Genomic DNA, 18,643 nt, shown 5'->3' on the forward strand with positions numbered 1-18,643 from the left:
GGGCAGGTAATGGCCTCTGCACCAGGTGGTTCCCGCACAGCTGGAGCTGCCAGAGCCTCCGCGTTTCCACCCCCATCCCCCATGTTGCACGCGCTCGTGCAAGGGTGATGCTCATGCAAGGGCGATGCTTGTGCAAGGGTGGCCGTGGGAATCGAGGGCTTGGTCCCCCTCCGAGGCCCCTCTCCAGGCCTGTCCCTCCTCCTCTGGGCAGCGCTTCAACTCGGAGCGCGCAGGGAAAACCCTGGGGCAGGTGCGGGCAGGCCAGAGCAGGGCCGTTTCCTGGCAATCGCGTGGCTGAGCGGCGCGAGCCGCCCGCGGTAGGAGGGGAAGCGCGGCCGGGGCTGCCCGGCGGGCGGCAGGAAGGAGGGACGCGTGGGGGGGTCGCGAGGCTGCCGCGCCGGGATCCCCCGCTGGGAAGCTCCGCAGCCGGCTGGGCCGAACCCGGGCGCGCAGGCAGTCAGCGCTGCCGTGGCCCCGGAGCACCGTCTGCTCCGTGCTCACACAGCAAAGGGGGTCCCCGGCTCCCCCAAGCTTCGGGGGAGGTTCTGCAAGGATGCCAGGGGCATGCAACGGCATGAGGAGCATGCAAGGGTGCCGGGGTGTGCAAGGAGCGTGCAAGGACATGAGGAGCATGCAAAGTGCAGGGTGGGGGCGAGGAAGAGCCCCAGTCGGGGTCCCCATGTCAACCAGCAGCGACCGGGGGCCGGGGAAGGCTCGGCGGCCGCTCGACCTCCGCGTTCAGCACCCCGGCACGGGGCTGGAGCCCGGCCACCGTCCCCCCGCCACCTCCGTCCTCGGATCCCAACGCAGGGGGCCGGGGAGAGCAGGAAACCTCTGCAGCCCCGCTGCCGTGCCGGGAGGTGCAAAGGGAAAATGAAAACGCGGCGGCACCTCCTGCCACCCCAGGCGCCCGGTGGGGCTCAGCGGAGAAGCCCTCGATGGGCGCCGCGGCAGGAGCTGGGGGCTGTGGAGCGCCGGCACTTTCCCAGGACACGGCACCGCTCCCTGGCTCGCGGAAAGGATAAACAACAGCAATTGGGAGCAGTGCCAGGGAATGGCGGATTCAGCAGAAGTCCTGGCAGAGCAGCAGGCGCATGGAGCAGGGAAGGAAGGTGCTCAAGAGCCCCTTTCCGGGAGGCAGCTCTTCTGGCATCTGGGGCCGATGCACGTGCGCGGCCGGCCCGGCGCTGCCGGCGGCCCTGTGGCCGGAGCTGCCTTTTCCAGTCCTTTGGGCAGGGTGAGCACGGTGCTGTCCACTCCAGGGCTGTGTCCAGCTCCGGGACCATATCCTGCACCGGGGCCGTATCCCGCTCCGGGACGTGTCCTGCTCGGGGACTCTGCACCTGCGAACGTGCTGCCCGTGCGAGGGAGGCATCTTCCGCTCTTTGCAAGAGCGGGTGGAAATGCCACGGAGGAGGGACGACCGGGAATTTCCTGAATTTCCCCAGCCCGAGCTCAAGTCGGAAACCTGGGGCTGGGGGAGACGTCCGACAGGGTGGGGTGGGAACGCCCGGCCCTCGGCGAGTGCCGCTCCGGGCGAGCTGCCGCTCCAGGGGCTGGTGCCGTTGGCGCCCCGCTAGCCAGCGGCCTCATAGTGCCGCGTGGGCAGGGGGCGGCCGGGGGCCGGGGGGCCGCGCGGGGCCGGCAGCGGGATGTGCTTGCGCAGCGCTGGCACGGGCAGGTTTCCAAGAGCAACACAGCACGCCGGGACAGGCTGAGCCCGGGCAGGGCCCAGGCGTCCGGGCCCCCCCCTCCGCCCCGCCGCGAGCGCCAGCCCCGCGGCTCCATCCCTGCGCCCGCCTGGCTGCCCCAACCCCCTTCCCTGGCCGAGCCCCCTCAGCTCATCCCGGGGCGGGGGGGGGGGGTCCTGGCGCTGCCTCCCTGCGAATCGGCTCGTTCCCGGGACTCTGTGCCGGCGAGGCCCCCGGAGGCCGCAGCAGAGGGCTGTGCCGCCTTCCTGGCGCCGGTGCCAAGGAGCCCTGGCCGCGCGCCGCCCTTCGCGGCGGGGAGCCCTCGGCGCTCCGATCCCTCCCGGCTCTCCGTCTCCCCTCCGAGCCGCTCTCCGTCTGCCGGGCGCCGATCCAGGGGGATCCCGCGGCTCTTTGCAGAGGGCAAACTCCCCCTCAAGTCCGGACAGGTGCAGCTCCGCTCCTGGGTGCCGGGGCTGAGCATCGTGGGGCTGCTTCGGCTGTGTGCCGTGCCGTACCGCGCTGTGCCGTATCCTGCTGTGCCGTGCTGTGCCATGCCATACTGTCCCATGCCGTGCCGTGCCGTGCCGCGCCACGTCCCCACAGCCAGTTCCCCCGTGCAAACGGGCCGGCGGCTCCCAGGCAGCACCGGGACCCCCCTGTCTTGTGGCCGGGGCGAGAGGCCGGCAATGCCCGTCGCCCCGCGGGCTCCCGCTGGCCGGGACCTCCCCGCTCGGCGCCGGCTCCTCGGCAATTTCCCCTGCTCTGCGGCAGCGCGGAGGTGGAAGGAGGGAGGCGGAAGTGGCCAGGGTCGGGGCCGTTCCTCGTCCCTTTACGCCTCGTCCCATTGCTCCTCGTCCCATTGCTCCTCGTCCCTTTGCTCCTCGTCCCCTTGCACCTCGTCCCCTTGCACCTCGTCCCATTGCTCCTCGTCCCATTGCTCCTCGTCCCATTGCTCCTCGTCCCTTTGCTCCTCGTCCCCTGCGGCCCCGTCCCATTGCACCTCGTCCATTTTCACCTCGTCCCCCGCGGCCCCGCGGCGCTGACGCAGCAGCATTTGCAGGACGCGGCCTTCGCACACCCCAGGCTGGCGCCGCAGCTCCGGAGCCGCGCGAGCACCCGGAGTCAAGGCCCGGGGAAGGCCGAGGGGACGGAGGAGCGCACGCGGCCAGATAAGCAGTTCCTGCCGGCAGCGGGAGCAAGGCCGAGGGGCCGGATCTGGGAAGCACCGTGCTCCGCGCGCGGCGGGCGCGCACCGCCGCGCACCTTCTCCTCGAGCACGGCTCGTGGCGGGCGCCGGAGGGCCGAGGAGGCTGGGGGAGCTGAGCCCTCGGCAGCTCGGTGCAGGTGTGCCCCAGCCCCGGGGCGCGCGGCGGCAGCGGCGGCGAGGAACCTGGCGGCCCTGGCGCGGTTCCCGCAAAGGCAGAACAGCTGAACGCGTGGGTTTGCAGCGGGATGCAGAAGTGAAACTGCCCCGAGCGTCTGAGCCGGACTTTCCTGCGCCAGCAGCCAGGAGCCGCGCGGGAGGAAGGGCTGGAGGCGCTGGGGACCGCGAGGGGGGGGACGCAAAAACCCCGGGGCGCCGGGCAGGGCGGGGACGTGAAGCCCCGGGTCTCTGCTCCGATGGGGACCCGAGGCCTTCCCGGGGCTCGCGGGGCGCTGGGGCCGGCGGAGCAGCTCCCTGCGCTTCCCACCCTGCTGCTCCAATTTACGGAAAAGCGCCTCGCTTCTCAAAAAAAGATCAGAAGAGGAAGCGCGGCGTTTTGGCGAGGGCGGCTCGCTCTCACGCCGCGTTCGGTGAGGTCACCCGCTTTCCTCAAGCCACCCACGTGCTGGGGACCATGTGCCGGGGGGGGGTGGGACGGCGTCTTGTCCCTCCGAGCGGGACCCCCCGCCGTGGGGCTGCCCCATCTCTGGGGGTCCCGGTGCTCGGGGACAGACCCCGCCGTGGGGCTGCCCCATCTCTGGGGGTCCCGGGGCTCGGGGACAGACCCCGCCATGGGGCTGCCCCATCTCTGGGGGTCCCGGGGCTCGGGGACAGACCCCGCCATGGGGCTGCCCCATCTCTGGGGGTCCCGGGGCTCGGGGACAGACCCCGCCGTGGGGCTGCCCCATCTCTGGGGGTCCCGGGGCTCAGGGACAGACCCCGCCGTGGGGCTGCCCCATCTTTGGGGGTCCTGGGGCTCGGGTACAGACCCCGCCGTGGGGCTGCCCTGTCTCCGGGGGTCCCGGGGCTCGGGGACAGACCCCGCCGTGGGGCTGCCCCATCTCTGGGGGTCCCGGGGCTCGGGGACAGACCCCGCCGTGGGGCTGCCCCATCTCTGGGGGTCCCGGGGCTCGGGGACAGACCCCGCCGTGGGGCTGCCCCATCTTTGGGGGTCCCGGGGCTCGGGGACAGACCCTGCCGTGGGGCTGCCCCATCCGGGGCCAGCAGGCAGGGGGGCAGCGGGGCAGGGGGGCTGCCCCATCCTCGGAGAGGAGGGCAGTGGGGCAGGTCGTCGGGGGGGGGCAGAGGGGCTGCCCCATTCATGGGGCGGGGGAGGGCAGGGCGGGCAGGGGGGCAGGAAGGCAGGGGTCTGCCCCATGCCGGGACAGCGGGGCAGGGGGGCAGAGGAGCCGCCCCACGCCGGGGCGGGGGGGCGGGGTGCTGGGGCCGCCCCACGGCGCGTCGGAGCGAGGCCGCCCCCACGGCCGAGGCAGCCCGGTGCCTGCTGCGTGGCCGGGGGGGTCCGGCCGCGGGGGGGACCGGAGGGGCCGGGGGGGGTCGGGCCGGGCCGGACCGGGGGGGTCCGGAGGGGCCGGACCGGGGGGGGGGCAGGCCCGGAGCGGGGAAGCCCGCGGCGAAGTCCCCGCGGCGCCGGAATTCCCCGGGGGGGCGGCGGGGCCGAGCCGAGCTCATAAAGCGCCGCCGCCGCCGCCGCACGGCGACACCCGTCGAGCTGCCGCCGCCGGGACCGGACGGGACGGGACCAAACCAAACCAAACCAAACCAGCTGGGCTGAACCGAGCGGAACCGAGCCGAGCCGAGCCGAGCCGAGCGGAACCGAGCGGAACCGGGCTGAGCTGAACCGAGCCGAGCGGAACCGAACCGAGCCGAGGGGAACCGGGAGGAGCCGGGCGGACTGGGCTGAGCCGAGAGGCGCCGAGCGGAGCCGGAGCCGGAGCCGGAGCCAGAGCTGGGCTGAACCGAACCGAACCGAACCGAACCGAGCCGGGCGGAGCCGAGCTGATTTGAGCCGAACCGAACCGGGCGGAGCGGAGCAGAGCCGAGCCGAGCCGGGCCGGGCCGAAGCGAGCCGGCCGCGCGGAGCGGAGCGGAGCGGAGCCGAACCGGGCGGAGCCGAGCTGAGTTGAGCCGGGCGGGGCCGAACCGAACGGAACCGAGCGGAGGCGGAGCCGGTGCCGGTGCCGGTGCCGGTGGCCGCGCCATGCGCCCCTCCGCGCTGCTGCCGGCCCTGTGCGCCCTGTGCGCCCTCGCAGGTGAGGGGGGCCGGGAAGGACCTGGGGGCCGGGGGGGGCCGGGGGGTGCGGGGCGACCCGGGGACCGGGCTGCGCAGGCGACGGCGGTGGCGGCGCCCCGTGTCCCCGCTTGTCCCCGGGGGCGGCAGAAGGGAGCGAGTCTGCGAGCGCGGTTGTGTCGCGGCGTGTGTGTGTCACGTCCCTGGGCTCAGGCACGTCACTGCAAGTTTGTCACCGTCACCGGCGGTGCGAGTGTGTCACCGGGGATGTATCACTGTCTGGGTGTCACTCTGGGCGTCCGCCTGTGCCTGGGGCTGTGCACCCTCCGGCTGTGCTGCTATGCCGTGCCGAGCCATCCCGGGCCATCCCAGACCATGCCGTGCCATGCTGCGCCATTCCATCCCGAGCCATCCCGAGCCACCCCGGGCTACAGGCAGGACTTTGCCCCCGGGGCCACAGGGACTTCCTGGTGCCAAGCGCCCGGGCCAGGCTGCGGCATGCGGCATGCAGGGCATCGAGTGGCTGGATCCGGCTCCCAGCACCCCAATTCCCGGGAGACGCTGGGTGCCGGCCAAGGGCAGCGCCGGGTCCCCAGGGCTCGGCGGGAGCTGGAGGCTGAGTCGCTTCTGGCGCCGCTGCGGCACGTGGGAGGCCTTGCGAAATCGTGTGGATTCCAGCCACCCGGAGCAATCCTGCCTTTTCCTACAGCCGGTTATTCTGGGAAAAGGGCAGGGCTTCAACCCAGCCTGTGCGAGGGGAACTGCGCTGCCTCTCGGGGAACCCCCGCCACTGCCAACTTCCCAGTGTGGGGCTGGGGCTTCCTCCAGGGCTGGCATCTCCGGGTCCCCCTTCCCAGCTGCTCCCTGCTGGCAGCATCCAGCCACTTTTCCGGGCAGGACGAGCGGGGAGCGGGGGCTCCGGCGGCTGTGGGGCCTCGCCATCCCCCCGGGGGCCGGGGGCAGATGCCGGGGGAGGCGGCCGCCAGCTGGGGACAGCTGCCACCACCGCGGGCAGGATCCCATTTCGTGCCCCGGAGTGCCGTCCCCTCTGGAGCAATAGGGATTTTTGGCTGCAGTCGCCCAGCCGGAGGCCACTGCCCTTCCTGCGGTCCCGTGGCAGCTTCTCCCTCCCACGGGCAGAGGCGAGAGCTGGAAGCTGCTTCTTCCCCTCTCGACAGCCGGGCGCCATGCAGAGCCGCCCGTCCCCAGCCCATCCCCTCACCCTGCAGGGCGGCTGCAGGCCTCCTTCGAGGTGTCCATCGAGCCGGCGGCGCCGGTGGTGGAGCACGGCGGCTCCATCCGCCTCACGTGCAGGACCACGTGCCCGGACCCCGCCGCGAAGGGCAACCTGGAGACCTCCATCCGCAAGCACAACTTCCAGTCCGGCCCCGGCGAGACGTCCGTGGAGCTCATCAACGTCACCGAGTGGCACTCCAGAGTCCTCTGCTTCTACACCTGCGCCGGCGTGAGGACCACCGTGTGGGCCGACCTCGTCGCCTACCGTAAGGGGCTGCTCCGGCGGCGGTGGCACCGGCTGGGGCGAGGGAGGCTGGCCGCGTTCCCGGGATGCCATCCCCTTCTGGCTGCTCTCCCGCAGGCGCCCTGGAGCAGCCGGTGCTGGAGCCGGTGCCATGGATGGAGGAGGGCGAGAGCCGCAATGTGACGTGCTGGGTGCCGGCGGTGGCTCCGGTCAGGAACCTCAGCGTCACCCTGGGCTGGGGCGCCGAGACGCTGCACACCGAGACCTTCGAGCACGACGCCCGCCTCGGCCCCCACCGGGTGCTGGTGACCCACGGGATAACGGCGCGGCGCCGGCACCACGGCCAGAACGTCACCTGCCAGGCGGAGCTGAGCCTGGAGCCCCACGGGCCCCACTTGAGCAGCGACGCCGTCCCCGCAGCACTGGCTGTCTATGGTGAGCTGGCGCCCGTGGCCTCCGGTGCCCGGCAGCTCCGCGGGTGCCGGCCTGGAGGAGCAGCTCAGAGCGCCCACATCCCGTGTCCCATATCCTGCGGCATCCCCCGGCATCCTGCAGCATCCCCTGGTGTCCCCCAGCATCCTGCATCCCCCAGCATCCTGCAGCATCCCCCAGCATCCTGCAGCAGCTCCCAACATCCCATGTCCCCCAGTGTCCCCCCGCATCCCCCATCCCATGTTCCCTGGGCTCCTGCATCCCCCCAGCTCCTGTGGCAGGTCCCAGCATCCCACATCCCCCAGTGTCCTGTGTCCCCCAGCATCCCACAGCAGCTCCTGGCATCCTGCATCCCCTGGTGTTCCGCAATCCACAGGCTCCTGCGTCCCCCAGCTCCCGGCATCCCGTGTCCCCCAGCAGCCCGCGTTCCCTGGTATCTGGCATCCCCCAGCATCCCGCATCCCCTGGCTCCCACAGCAGCTCCCAGCAGCTCCTGTGCCCCAGCATCCTGCGTCCCCTGGCATCCCCCATTGTCCCATGTCCCCTGGTGTCCCGTGTTCCCCAGCATCCCATGTCCTTCGGCATCCCCCGGTGTCCCGCATCCCCTGGCATCCCACATTCCCTGGCTCCTGCAGCAGCTCCTGGCATCTTACATCCCTCAGCATCCTGCAGCAGCTCCTGGCATCCCCGTGTCCTATGTCCCCCCCGCATCCCACAGCAGCTCCTGGCATCCTCTGGTGTCCTCCAGTGTCCCACGTCCCCCAGCATCCTTCAGCATCCTATGTCCCCTGGCATCTTGCATTCCCTGGCTCCTGCGGCAGCTCCTGGCATCCCACATCCCCCGGCATCCCACATCCCCTGGCATCCCACATCCCCCGGCATCCTGCCTCCCCCAGGCTCCTGCAGCAGCTCCCGGCTGTCTCACCCTGGGACCTTTCTCCCTGGCTCTAGAGTTCCCAGCAGACCCTGAGCTGGACCCCGAAATCCACCTGGAAGTCAACGAGACGGCCAACGTCACCTGCGCCATCCGCACCTTCTTCCCGGAGGCGCATTTCACGCTTTCCTTGGACGAACAGCCGCTGCCGGCCTCCGTCTCCGAGGACGGGCGCCGTGCCGTGGCCGAGCTCTCCCTGCCGCAGCCGGGAGCCTTCAGGCTGCTCTGCGCCGGGCGCGTGGGGCCCAAGGAGCGCCGGGCGCAGGCCACCGTCCACGTCTACAGTGAGTGTCCGGAGCGGCCGCGCCGGGTCCTTCTGCTCCCCCGGGGCGGGAACGGGAATGGGAATGGGTGGGGGGAACATGGGATGCTCTCGTTTTGCCTCGCGGCTTCCCACGCATCCACGCGGTCCCCGTTTCCCGCAGGTTTCCCGGAGCCGCAGCTGCACGTGAGCACGGCCAGCCTGGCGGCGGGCGAGGAGGTGACGGTGCAGTGCGCGCTGCCCGCCGGGCACTCGTCCCCGCTGCGGGTGCGGGTGCGGGTGCGCGGCGGCGGCGGCCGCCCCCCGACGCGCTGGGACCCCTCGCCGCTGCGCTGGACCCTGGTGGCCCGCGAGGAGGACGACGGCGCCGAGCTCACCTGCGAGGCCGCGGTGCCTGACGCCGGCAAGGCCCCCAAGACCAGCGCGCCCGTCCGGCTCGCCGTCGCCTGTGAGCGCCCCGAGCCCCCGGCGCCCCCGCGGAGGGACCCGGCGTCCCTCGGCACGGTGCGCTCGGTGGCACGCTGACGTTCCCCCCCTTTTCCCCGGCAGACGGGCCCCGCATGGACGAGGCGGGCTGCCCCCGGCGGCAGAACTGGACGGAGGGGCAGGAGGTGACGCTGCGCTGCTCGGCCCGCGGCAACCCGCTGCCCCGCGTGCAGTGCGCCCAGCACGGGCGGCCCTTCCCCGTGGCGGAGCCGCAGACGGCAGCACGAGCCCACGCCGGCACCTACCTCTGCCGGGCCGCCAACCGGCTGGGCGAGACCGAGCGCGTCGTGGAGGTGCTGGTGGACTGTGAGTGCAACGGGAGCCCGGCGGGATGCACCGGGGCGGGATGTGCTGGGGGGAGGGGGTGGGATGCAGATGGGATGCACCAGGGCAGGATGCAGGCAGGGGAATGCACCAAGTGAGATGCAGGCAGGATGCACTGGGGTGGGATGCACCAGGGTGGGATGCACCAGGGTAGGATGCGGGCGGGATGCGCTGGGATGGGATGCAGGTGAGATGCACCGGGGCAGGATGCACCAGGGTGGGATGTGCTGGGGCAGGATGCAATGGGGCGGGATGCAATGGGGTGGGATGCACCAGGCAGCCCCGCTGACCCCCCCCGCTCTCCTGCAGACTACGACCCCCCCGTGCTCCTGGCCGTGCTGGTGGTCGTGGCCGTGCTGGTCGCCGCGATCCTCGCCGGGACCGGCTACGGCATCTACTACCGCAAGAAGAAGATCCGAGAGTACAAGCTGCAGGAGAAGCAGCGGCAGCTGGAGATGCAGCCCCTGGCCGGGCGCTCGCCGGAGGCGGCCGCTCCCAACGGATCGGTGCCGGCAGCTGGGCCGTAGCAGGGGCCGGCGGGACAGAGCTGCCGGAGGGGCTGGTGCTCCCTCCGCGGTGACGGGGTGATGGCCAGGCGAGGCAGCAGCACGATCCGGGGGCATCCCGCGGGATCGGCATTCCCGTGGCCGCTCCGGGCATCTCCGGGAGAGACTGAACACAAACACTACAGGCAGCTGGTGCTGGTGGCCCCGCGGGGCCCAGGGATGTGGCCGGTGGCAGCGGGCGCTGGCCGGGCGCTGGCGTCGCCCCACTCCAGCCTTGGCGCCCGGCATTCCCGCGCCGGAGCCCTGGCGTTCCCGCGCCCGGACTTGGCGCCAGCGGCACTTTTGGGTGCTCAGGTCGGACTTTATTCCTGGCGGAGGTGTCTGAGGTCTCCGCACTTCCCTGTATTTTATCCCCTGAGGGGGCCGGGAATGGCTCCCACTGCCCATTAAACACCCCTCCATGACTTTTCCCACCCAAGAGCCTTTTGCGCCGGGGCTGCTCCCGGGATGGGGGCTTGGGGCTCAATCCCGGGGGACTGGGGCCATGTCCTGCTCGGGACTGGGTCTGGATGCTGCTCCAGCAGGGCTGGAAATGTCCCGGCAGTGACACGGAGCCGCGTCTGGGTCAAGGCCAGTGGGATTCCCTGGAGCCAGCGGGATCCCCAGTGTTGGTGGGATTCCCAGTGCTGGTGGGATCCCTGGTGCCAGGGCGATTCCCCACACTGGCAGGCTCCCCAGAGCCGGCAGGATTCCCAGTGCTGGTGGGATCCCTAGTGCCAGGGGGCTCCCCGGAGCCAGCAGGATCCCATGTTGGTGGGATTCCCAATGCTGGCAGGCTCCCCAGAGCCGGTGGGATTCCCAGTGCTGGTGGATCCCTAGTGCCAGGGGCTCCCCAGAGCCGGTGGGATCCCCGGTGTTGGTGGGATTCCCAGTGCTGGTGGGATCCCTGGTGCCAGGGCGATTCCCCACACTGGCAGGCTCCCCAGAGCCGGCAGGATTCCCAGTGCTGGTGGGATCCCTAGTGCCAGGGGGCTCCCCGGAGCCAGCAGGATCCCATGTTGGTGGGATTCCCAATGCTGGCAGGCTCCCCAGAGCCGGTGGGATTCCCAGTGCTGGTGGATCCCTAGTGCCAGGGGCTCCCCAGAGCCGGTGGGATCCCCGGTGTTGGTGGGATTCCTAGTGCTGGTGGGATCCCTGGTGCCAGGGGGATTCCCCATGCTGGCAGACTCCCCAGAGCCAGTGGGATTCCCAGTGCTGGTGGATCCCTAGTGCCAGGGGGCTCCCCGGAGCCAGCGGGATCCCCAGTGTTGGTGGGATTCCCGGTGCTGGTGGGATCCCTGGTGCCAGGGGGATCCCCCGTGCTGGCAGGTTCCCCGGCAGGATCCCCAGTGCCGGCGGGCTCCCGCACTGAGCATGCGCGCCGGGGCCGCTGCCAAACCCCGCTTCCTTCCTGGCAGCCCCGGCGCCATTTGCCTGCCAGGAGAGCGAGGCCGGAGCTGGGCCGGAGCCGGGCCACAGCCGGGAGGCACGGGATGCCCTGAGCCAGCCCCGCTCCCGTTCCCGCTCCCATCCTGGCATCTCCCCCTGCCCCGCGGTGATGTCCTGGCACGGCCACATGGCCCTGCCCCTCGCTGCGATGTTCCTGGCCTTATTCGGTGAGTGCCGGATTCATCCGGCTGGGATGCATGCCGGGATCCATCAGCTTGGGGTCACGTGTCCCAGATCTGTCGGGAGCCATGCCACGCAGCCTGGCCCAGCTCCCCAGGGATGGGCCATGTGTCCTAGCCCAGCTCCATCGGGATCGTGCTGTGTGTCCCTGCTCGGCTCCATCGGGTTGGGGCCGTGCATCCTGCCCCGGCTCCCTCGGAACACACCGTGCATCCTGTCCCGGCTCCCCAGGAACACACCGTGCATCCTGTCCCAGCTCCCTGGGAACACTCTGTGTGTCCTGTCCCAGCTCCCCGGGAACATGCTGTGCATCCCTGCTTGGCTGCCCTGGGACAGGCTGCGCACTGCAGCCCGGCTACCTGGGGACAGGCTGCGCATCCCGACCCAGCTCCATCGGGACGTGCCGTGTGTCCCAACCCGGCCCCTCGGAACATGCCACGCATCCCGACACAGCTCCATTGGGATGTGCCACATGCCCCAGCCTGGCTCCGTCGGGTCCATGCCATGCACCCTGACTCAGCTCCATCGGGACCATGCCGTGTCCCAGCCCAGCTGCGCTGGGTCCGTGCTGTGTGTCCCAGCCATTCCATGCCATGCCATGCCATGCTGCACCATGCCGTGCCGTGCCATGCCGCGCTGTGCTGTGCCATGCCGCGCTGTGCCATGCCGTGCCGTGCTGCGCCGTGCCGTGCCATGCCGCGCTGCGCCGTGCCGTGCACCCCGACCCCATGCCCTGACGCCTCCCCGCAGGCCGCGCGGCGCCGGGAGCCGCCAACAGCTCCTTCGCGGTGGCGGTGGAGGGGCCGGCGGCGGTGCCCTACGGCGAGGACGCCCTGGTCAACTGCTCCACCACGTGCCCGGCGGCGGAGGCGGCCGGCGGCCTGGAGACCTCGCTGGCCAAGGAGCTCCTGCGCCGGGGCCCCGGCTGGCTGGCGGTGCAGCTCCGCAACGTCACCGAGCCCCGCGCCCGGCTCCTCTGCTACTTCACCTGCTTCGGCCAGAGGAAGACGGCCGCCCTCACCCTGGAGGCGTACCGTGAGTGCCCGGCGCCGCCGCCGCCGCTCCCGGCCTCCGCAGCCCCCGGGGTCGGGCCCCCCCGCGGGAGCCGGGGCGGATGCCGGAAGGATGCAGAGCCGGGGGGGAGCCGAGGGTGGCGGGACATGGAGCCATGGAGCCGGGGTGGATGCCAGCAGGATGCGGAGCCGGGGCAGGAGACGAGGGTGGTGGGATACAGTGCTGGGGAGCCAGGACGGATGCTGGCAGGATGCGGTGCCAGGGAGCTGGGGCAGATGCCGGTGGGATGTGGCACCAGGGAGCCAGGATGGATGCTGGCAGGATGCGGTGCCAGGGAGCTGGGGCAGATGCCGGTGGGATGTGGCACCAGGGAGCCAGGACAGTTGCCGGCAGGATGCGGTGCCAGGGAGCTGGGGCAGATGCCGGTGGGACGTGGCACCAGGGAGCCAGGACGGATGCTGGCAGGATGCGGTGCCGGGGAGCTGGGGCAGATGCCAGTGGGATGTGGCACCAGGGAGCCAGGACGGATGCTGGCAGGATGCGGTGCCGGGGAGCTGGGGCAGATGCCGGTGGGATGTGGCACCAGGGAGCCAGGACGGATGCTGGCAGGATGCGGTGCCAGGGAGCTGGGGCAGATGCCAGCAGGATGAGGCTCTGGGGAACCCGCGTGGATGCCACGGCTGGAGGGACGGGGCGACGGCACTCCCGCTGCCGCAGGCTTCCCGGACCCGCTCCTGGCCATCAGCGCGCCCAACGCCTCCCTGCACGAGCCGGTGGCCGTCGAATGCTCTGCGGTGCCCAGCCAGCCCCCGGGGCTGCAGCTGTGGCTCCGCAGCAACCGCTGGGCCCAGGCGTCCGGGACGGAGGGCCACGTCCGCCTGGAGCTGACGGCCCGCGAGGAAGACGACGGGCTGGAGTTCGTCTGCGAAGCCGAGCTGCTCGTGGGCAACCAGACGCTGCGGAAGAGCTCGGCCCCGGCCACGCTCAGAGTCTTCTGTGAGTGGGGCCCGGACACCTGGGCCCCTGGAGGGGACGTGGGGCCCGGGGCGGAGGCGGCGCTGGGTTTGCCCCGGGGGCGCTGACGTCCCCCCCCCCTTTCCCCGGCAGACGGGCCCCGCATGGACGAGGCGGGCTGCCCCCATCGGCAGAACTGGACGGAGGGGCAGGAGGTGACGCTGCGCTGCTCGGCCCGCGGCAACCCGCCGCCCCGCGTGCAGTGCGCCCAGCACGGGCGGCCCTTCCCCGTGGCGGAGGCATGGACAGCGGCGCGAGCCCACGCCGGCACCTACCTCTGCCGGGCCATCAACCGGCTGGGCGAGACCGAGCGCGTCGTGGAGGTGCTGGTGGACTGTGAGTGCAACGGGAGCCCGGCGGGATGCACCGGGGTGGGATGCAATGGGGCAGGATGCAATGGGGCAGGGCGAACCGGGACGGAATGCAATGGGGTGGGATGCACCAGGGTGGGATGCGGGTAGGATGCTCTGCGGCAGGATGCAATGGGGCGGGATGCACAAGGGTGAGATGCAATGGGGTGGGATGCAATGGGGCGGGATGCAATGGGGCAGGATGCACCAGGGCGAGATGCAGGCAGGATGCAGGTGGGATGCACTGTGGCAGGATGCAATATGGCGGGATGCATTGGGGAGGGATGCAGGGGGGGGGGATGCACCAAGGTGAGATGCAGGCAGGATGCACCGGGGCAGGATGCAATGGGGGGGGGGGGATGCGGGTAGAATGAGCTGGGGCGGGATGCAGGTGGGATGCAATGGGGTGGGATGCACTGGGGGCAGGACATGTGTGGGATGCACCAGGGCGGGATGCAGGCGGGATGCACTGGGGCGGGATGCACTGGGGTGGGATGCACTGGGGCAGGATGCAATGGGGCAGGATGCAATGGGGCAGGATGCACCAGGCAGCCCCGCTGACCTCCCCCCCCCCCCCCCGCTCTCCTGCAGACTACGACCCCCCCGTGCTCCCGGCCGTGCTGCCAGTCGTGGCCGTGCTGGTTGCTGCGCTCCTCGCCGGGATCATCTACGGCATCTACTACCGCAAGAAGAAGATCCAAGAGTATGAGCTGCGGAAGAAGCAGCGGCAGCTGGAGATGCAGCAGCTGGAGATGCAGCCCCTGTCTGGACACTCGCCGGAGGCGGCCGCTTCCAACGGATCGGCGCCGGCGGCCGGGCCGTAGCGGGGGCTGGTGGGGTCGCCCAGGATGCTCACACCCCCCCCCCCCAGCAGCACCCCACGGGACATGCTGCCCCACGGCGGTGGGGAAGGACTCAGGGTCGAGCCCAGGTGTCCGGGTGGGAAGTGCCAGGGGGTCCCAGCTCCGGCCCTGCTCCCGGCGGGGCCATGTGGAGCAAAGCGTGGGGCCAATGCACAGTGCCTGTGGGCGGGATGGCATCCCGGCATTGCCCTGGCCAGCGCTTCCTGCTCCGCGGCCGGAGGGGTCGGATGATGCCGGGACGGTGCCGAGCCGCGGCCGGGGTTGCGCCGGTCCTGGAGCAGCTTCCTTAGCCACACGCAGCCAGCAAAAAAGCTTTTGTGCTGGGGAACCTGTCGGTGTTCGCTCCATTGAGGGAGGGCTGGGAGCTGTTTGGGGAGTGGGAATGGCGCCAGGAAACGGGAGCCCGGAGCGGGGTCTCTCCGTGGGGAGCGGGGGCTCCAGCTGCAGCTCTGGCCCAGCTGGGCCTGGAGCCACCGGCTGCCGTGGGATCCAGCCCGGAGCTGCCAGCTGCCACGGGATCCAGCATGTCCCGGGGCCTGGAGCGCCAGGCGGTGGCCAGCGCATGGTGGGGGGGGTCAGTCATCCTCGGCAGAGCCGCATTGCCCCGGGAAGGGGCCATGGATGGAGCCAGGGCCGGAGGCAGGGATAAGGGCTGGAGCTGAGGTTCGGATATGGAGGGTGGAGCTAGGTCTGGGTCTGGGAAATGGAGCCAGGGATAAGGGCTGGGGATGGAGTACGGAGCAGGGGATGGGGATGGGGCAGAGCTGGGGGCTGGAGGCAGGGATAAGGGCTGGGGATGGGCATGGAGCAGGGCTGGGGCTGGGGGCCAGGGCCAGGGGAGGGCTGGAGCCAGGGAAAGGGACTGAGCCGGAGTCGGGGCCAGAGCTGGCGTCCCGGAAGCCGGGGGGGAGGCGGCCGCGCACCATCGCTGCCGAGGAGGTGGCGTGGGCCGGCGGTAGCGCTGCACCGCGCTGCGTGGGCCGTGCACAGCTGTGCAGCCGAGCCAGCTGCCGCTGCGCAGGGGAGTCGCGCCGGGCTGCCGTGGGGGACGGGGAGGCGGCGAGGGGCGTCCCACCGGCCGCACGGCTGGGGCTCGGATGGCACGGCGGCATGCACACGCAACGCTCAGCTGTGTGCACACACAGCGTGCCTGCATGCACACGCGACACACCTGCATGCACGCATGACATGCCACCTGTGTGCAATGCACACCTGCATGCACACGCAACGCACAGCTGTGTGCACACACAGCGTGCCTGCATGCACACGTGACACACCTGCATGCATGCATGACATGCCACCTGTGTGCAATGCACACCTGCATGCACACGCAACACACAGCTGTGTGCACACACAGCGTGCCTGCATGCACATGCGACACACCTGCATGCACGCATGACATGCCACCTGTGTGCAATGCACACCTGCATGCACACACAATGCACGGCTGCTCTGTGGCTGCTGTGCAGCCGGACCGGGATTCAGGCTGGGATTCAAGCTGGATTTGGGCTGGGTGCTGCCGTCCAGGGCTCTTTCTGCAGGCGGGCACAGGCTCCCCGCGGGGCTCAGCTCAGGCTGCGATTTCCTTTTGTCGTCGTTTCCGCTGCTTTTTGGTTTCGAAGGCCGCCGTGCTCAGCCCCCCCCCCCCAGACTTCATAAAAGGGGAAAGAGCAGAATCTGCATCGGAGCATGTTTAGGGGAGCCTCAGACGTCCGGATGAGCACCAGGACCCGGCAGGATCCACCTGGCCAGTGGCTCCCGGGGGCTCCGGAAGAGCCTTGGCCCCGGGGCCTTTTCCTGTCCCCCTGCCCTCGGAAACTGCCGCGGCTTTTCCCCACGCTCCTGCTGCTGCTGCTTATTCACCCCTTCCCACCCCTTCCCAGCCCATCGTGCCACCATCCTGGCACCTTGCGTGCAGCCCCGCAGGGATTGGGAGCCGGGATGCTGCACGGCGGCACGCTGCTCCGCTGCGGCGGCCAAGAGAAAAGCCGGGAGACGAGGGCGGCCGGGCGCCCGCTCCGGAGCGCTGCCGCTGCTTGGGAAGCAGCGAGGGAAGAGGGGGAGCGGCGGCGGCTCTCCGGCTCCGTTTTTTGCCGGAGTCACCTTCTCCCGCTCCTCGGCAGGGCTCCCGGCGGCTGCAGCGCCTCCCCGCAGTTGGAGCAGCGCGAGCAAGGCTTTCCGCTCCTCCGGGGAATGTTCCAGCAGCGCCGGCACCGCAGCCGGTACTTCTTGTACCTGCGGGAACGGGGCGGGAGGGCGTCAGGGCGGTGAGGCCCCGCTGCCGCCGAGGATGCTGCTGCCGCCGGGAAAGCGCCCGGGCAGCTCCCGCGCTGGGCTCACCGGATGCCGCAGGCGTTGCAGAGCCGCGTCCCGGCCTCGGCGATCCGCCACAGCGGCGTCCGCCGCGTCTTGCAGGAGGCGCAGCGTCGGCTCCCTGCGGAGTGGACGGTGGTGGGAGCGCCGCCGTGGAAAACCTGCAAATCCGCCTCTCCCAGCCAGCCGAGCCGAGCCAAGCCATGGGCCAAGGCCGAGCGGGATACCGCAGCCATGGGGGGCTCCAGCTCCCGTCCTGTCCCATTCCATTCCCATCCCTGTCCCTGATCCCTGTCCCCATCCCCATCCCATTCCATTCCCATCCCTGTCCCTGATCCCTGTCCCCATCCCCATCCCATTCCATTCCCATCCCTGTCCCTGATCCCTGTCCCCATCCCATTCCATTCCCATCCCATCCTCATCCCTGTCCCCGATCCCTGTCCCCATCCCCATCCCATTCTATTCCCATCCCTGTCCCTGATCCCTGTCCCCGATCCCTGTCCCCATCCCCATCCCATTCTATTCCCATCCCTGTCCCTGATCCCTGTCCCCATCCCATTCTATTCCCATCCCTGTCCCTGATCCCTGTCCCCATCCCATTCCATTCCCATCCCATCCTCATCCCTGTCCCCGATCCCTGTCCCCATCCCCATCCCATTCTATTCCCATCCCTGTCCCTGATCCCTGTCCCCATCCCATTCCATTCCCATTCCATTCCCATCCCATTCCCATCCCTGTCCCTGATCCCTGTCCCCATCCCATTCCATTCCCATCCCATTCCCATCCCTGTCCCTGATCCCTGTCCCCATCCCATTCCATTCCATTCCCATCCCCATCCCTGTCCCTCATCCCTGTCCCCATCCCCATCCCATTCTATTCCCATCCCATCCCCATCGTTACTCCGTGTGAGGGGCGAGTCCTCCTCGGAGCTGCTGGCCACCCCAAGCTCCCCAGCGAAGGCGCCGCCGGTGCTGCCCTCCTGGCTCCGTTTCCAGCCGGCCTCGCTGTGGATCAGCAGGATTAACCGAGCTTTGCCAGGATGCCGGAGCCCGACGGTGCAGGGAGGGCTTTTCCCAGTGCACTGACACGTGCCCATCCCGGCGCGACACCAGCCCCATCCCCGGGGGCAGCTGAGGCCCCCGACACCAGCGGCTGATCGGGGTTGTCCTGCCGCCCCCTCTCCCGCCCTTCGGCATCGCTGGCAGTGGGATGCGAATGCAGCAGCAGGAGGGTGCACGGTGCAGCTGGGGAGCCCGGGGCTGCTCCGGACGGATGGGCGCTGCAGTCCGGGGTGTCTGGGAGTGCTCCGGATGGACACACGGTGCAGCCAGGGAGCCCAGGGGTGCGTCTGGACAGACAGACGGACGCTGCAGCCAGAGAGCCCAGGAGTGCTCCAGACGGACATACGGTGCAGCCGGGATCCGGAGGTGCATATGGCCAGGGAAGACAGTGCAATGGGGGGTGCCCAGAGATGCATCCGGGGAGTGACCGGCCGGAGAGACGGTGCAGCTGGGGCACCCAGGGGTGCATCCAGACAGACGGACAGAGCAGCCAGGGTGCCCAGGGGTGCATCCAGACAGACGGACAGAGCAGCCAGGGCACCCAGGGGTGCATCCGGAGAGGGACTGGCCGGAGAGCAGTGCCACTGCAGCCCAGGAGCCTGGAGGTGCATCCAGCTGGGCACACAGCGCAGCCCAGGGTGCGTGGGGATGGCCAGGGGTGCATCCAGACAGACGGACGGTGCAGCCCAGGGGTGCCCAGCTGGACAGACAGTGCAGTCCAGGGGTGCATCCAGACAGATGGACACACGGTGCAGCCAGGGTGCCCGAGGGTGCTCTGGTTGGACAGGCA

The 18,643-nt window shown here is 70.7% G+C and overlaps 2 protein-coding genes across 2 annotated transcripts; both read left to right on the forward strand.

The window, feature by feature from the left end:
* Positions 1-4,513: 4,513 nt before the first annotated feature.
* LOC106491557 (intercellular adhesion molecule 1-like) lies at positions 4,514-10,034 on the forward strand. The gene is made up of 7 exons (XM_067314695.1): positions 4,514-5,168; positions 6,325-6,648; positions 6,744-7,061; positions 8,010-8,276; positions 8,418-8,702; positions 8,804-9,046; positions 9,374-10,034. Exons 1-7 carry the CDS (start codon positions 5,117-5,119, stop codon positions 9,589-9,591), a joined length of 1,707 nt encoding a protein of 568 aa, XP_067170796.1. The 5' UTR covers positions 4,514-5,116; the 3' UTR covers positions 9,592-10,034.
* Positions 10,035-11,051: 1,017 nt separating this feature from the next.
* Positions 11,052-14,793, forward strand: LOC136995041 (intercellular adhesion molecule 1-like). Its single transcript, XM_067314697.1, has 5 exons — positions 11,052-11,225; positions 11,989-12,273; positions 12,970-13,248; positions 13,360-13,602; positions 14,208-14,793. Exons 1-5 carry the CDS (start codon positions 11,168-11,170, stop codon positions 14,438-14,440), a joined length of 1,098 nt encoding a protein of 365 aa, XP_067170798.1. The 5' UTR covers positions 11,052-11,167; the 3' UTR covers positions 14,441-14,793.
* The last annotated feature ends 3,850 nt before the right edge of the window (positions 14,794-18,643 follow it).

Source organism: Apteryx mantelli, chromosome 36 (assembly GCF_036417845.1).
Source record: "Apteryx mantelli isolate bAptMan1 chromosome 36, bAptMan1.hap1, whole genome shotgun sequence".
NCBI lineage: Eukaryota > Metazoa > Chordata > Aves > Apterygiformes > Apterygidae > Apteryx > Apteryx mantelli.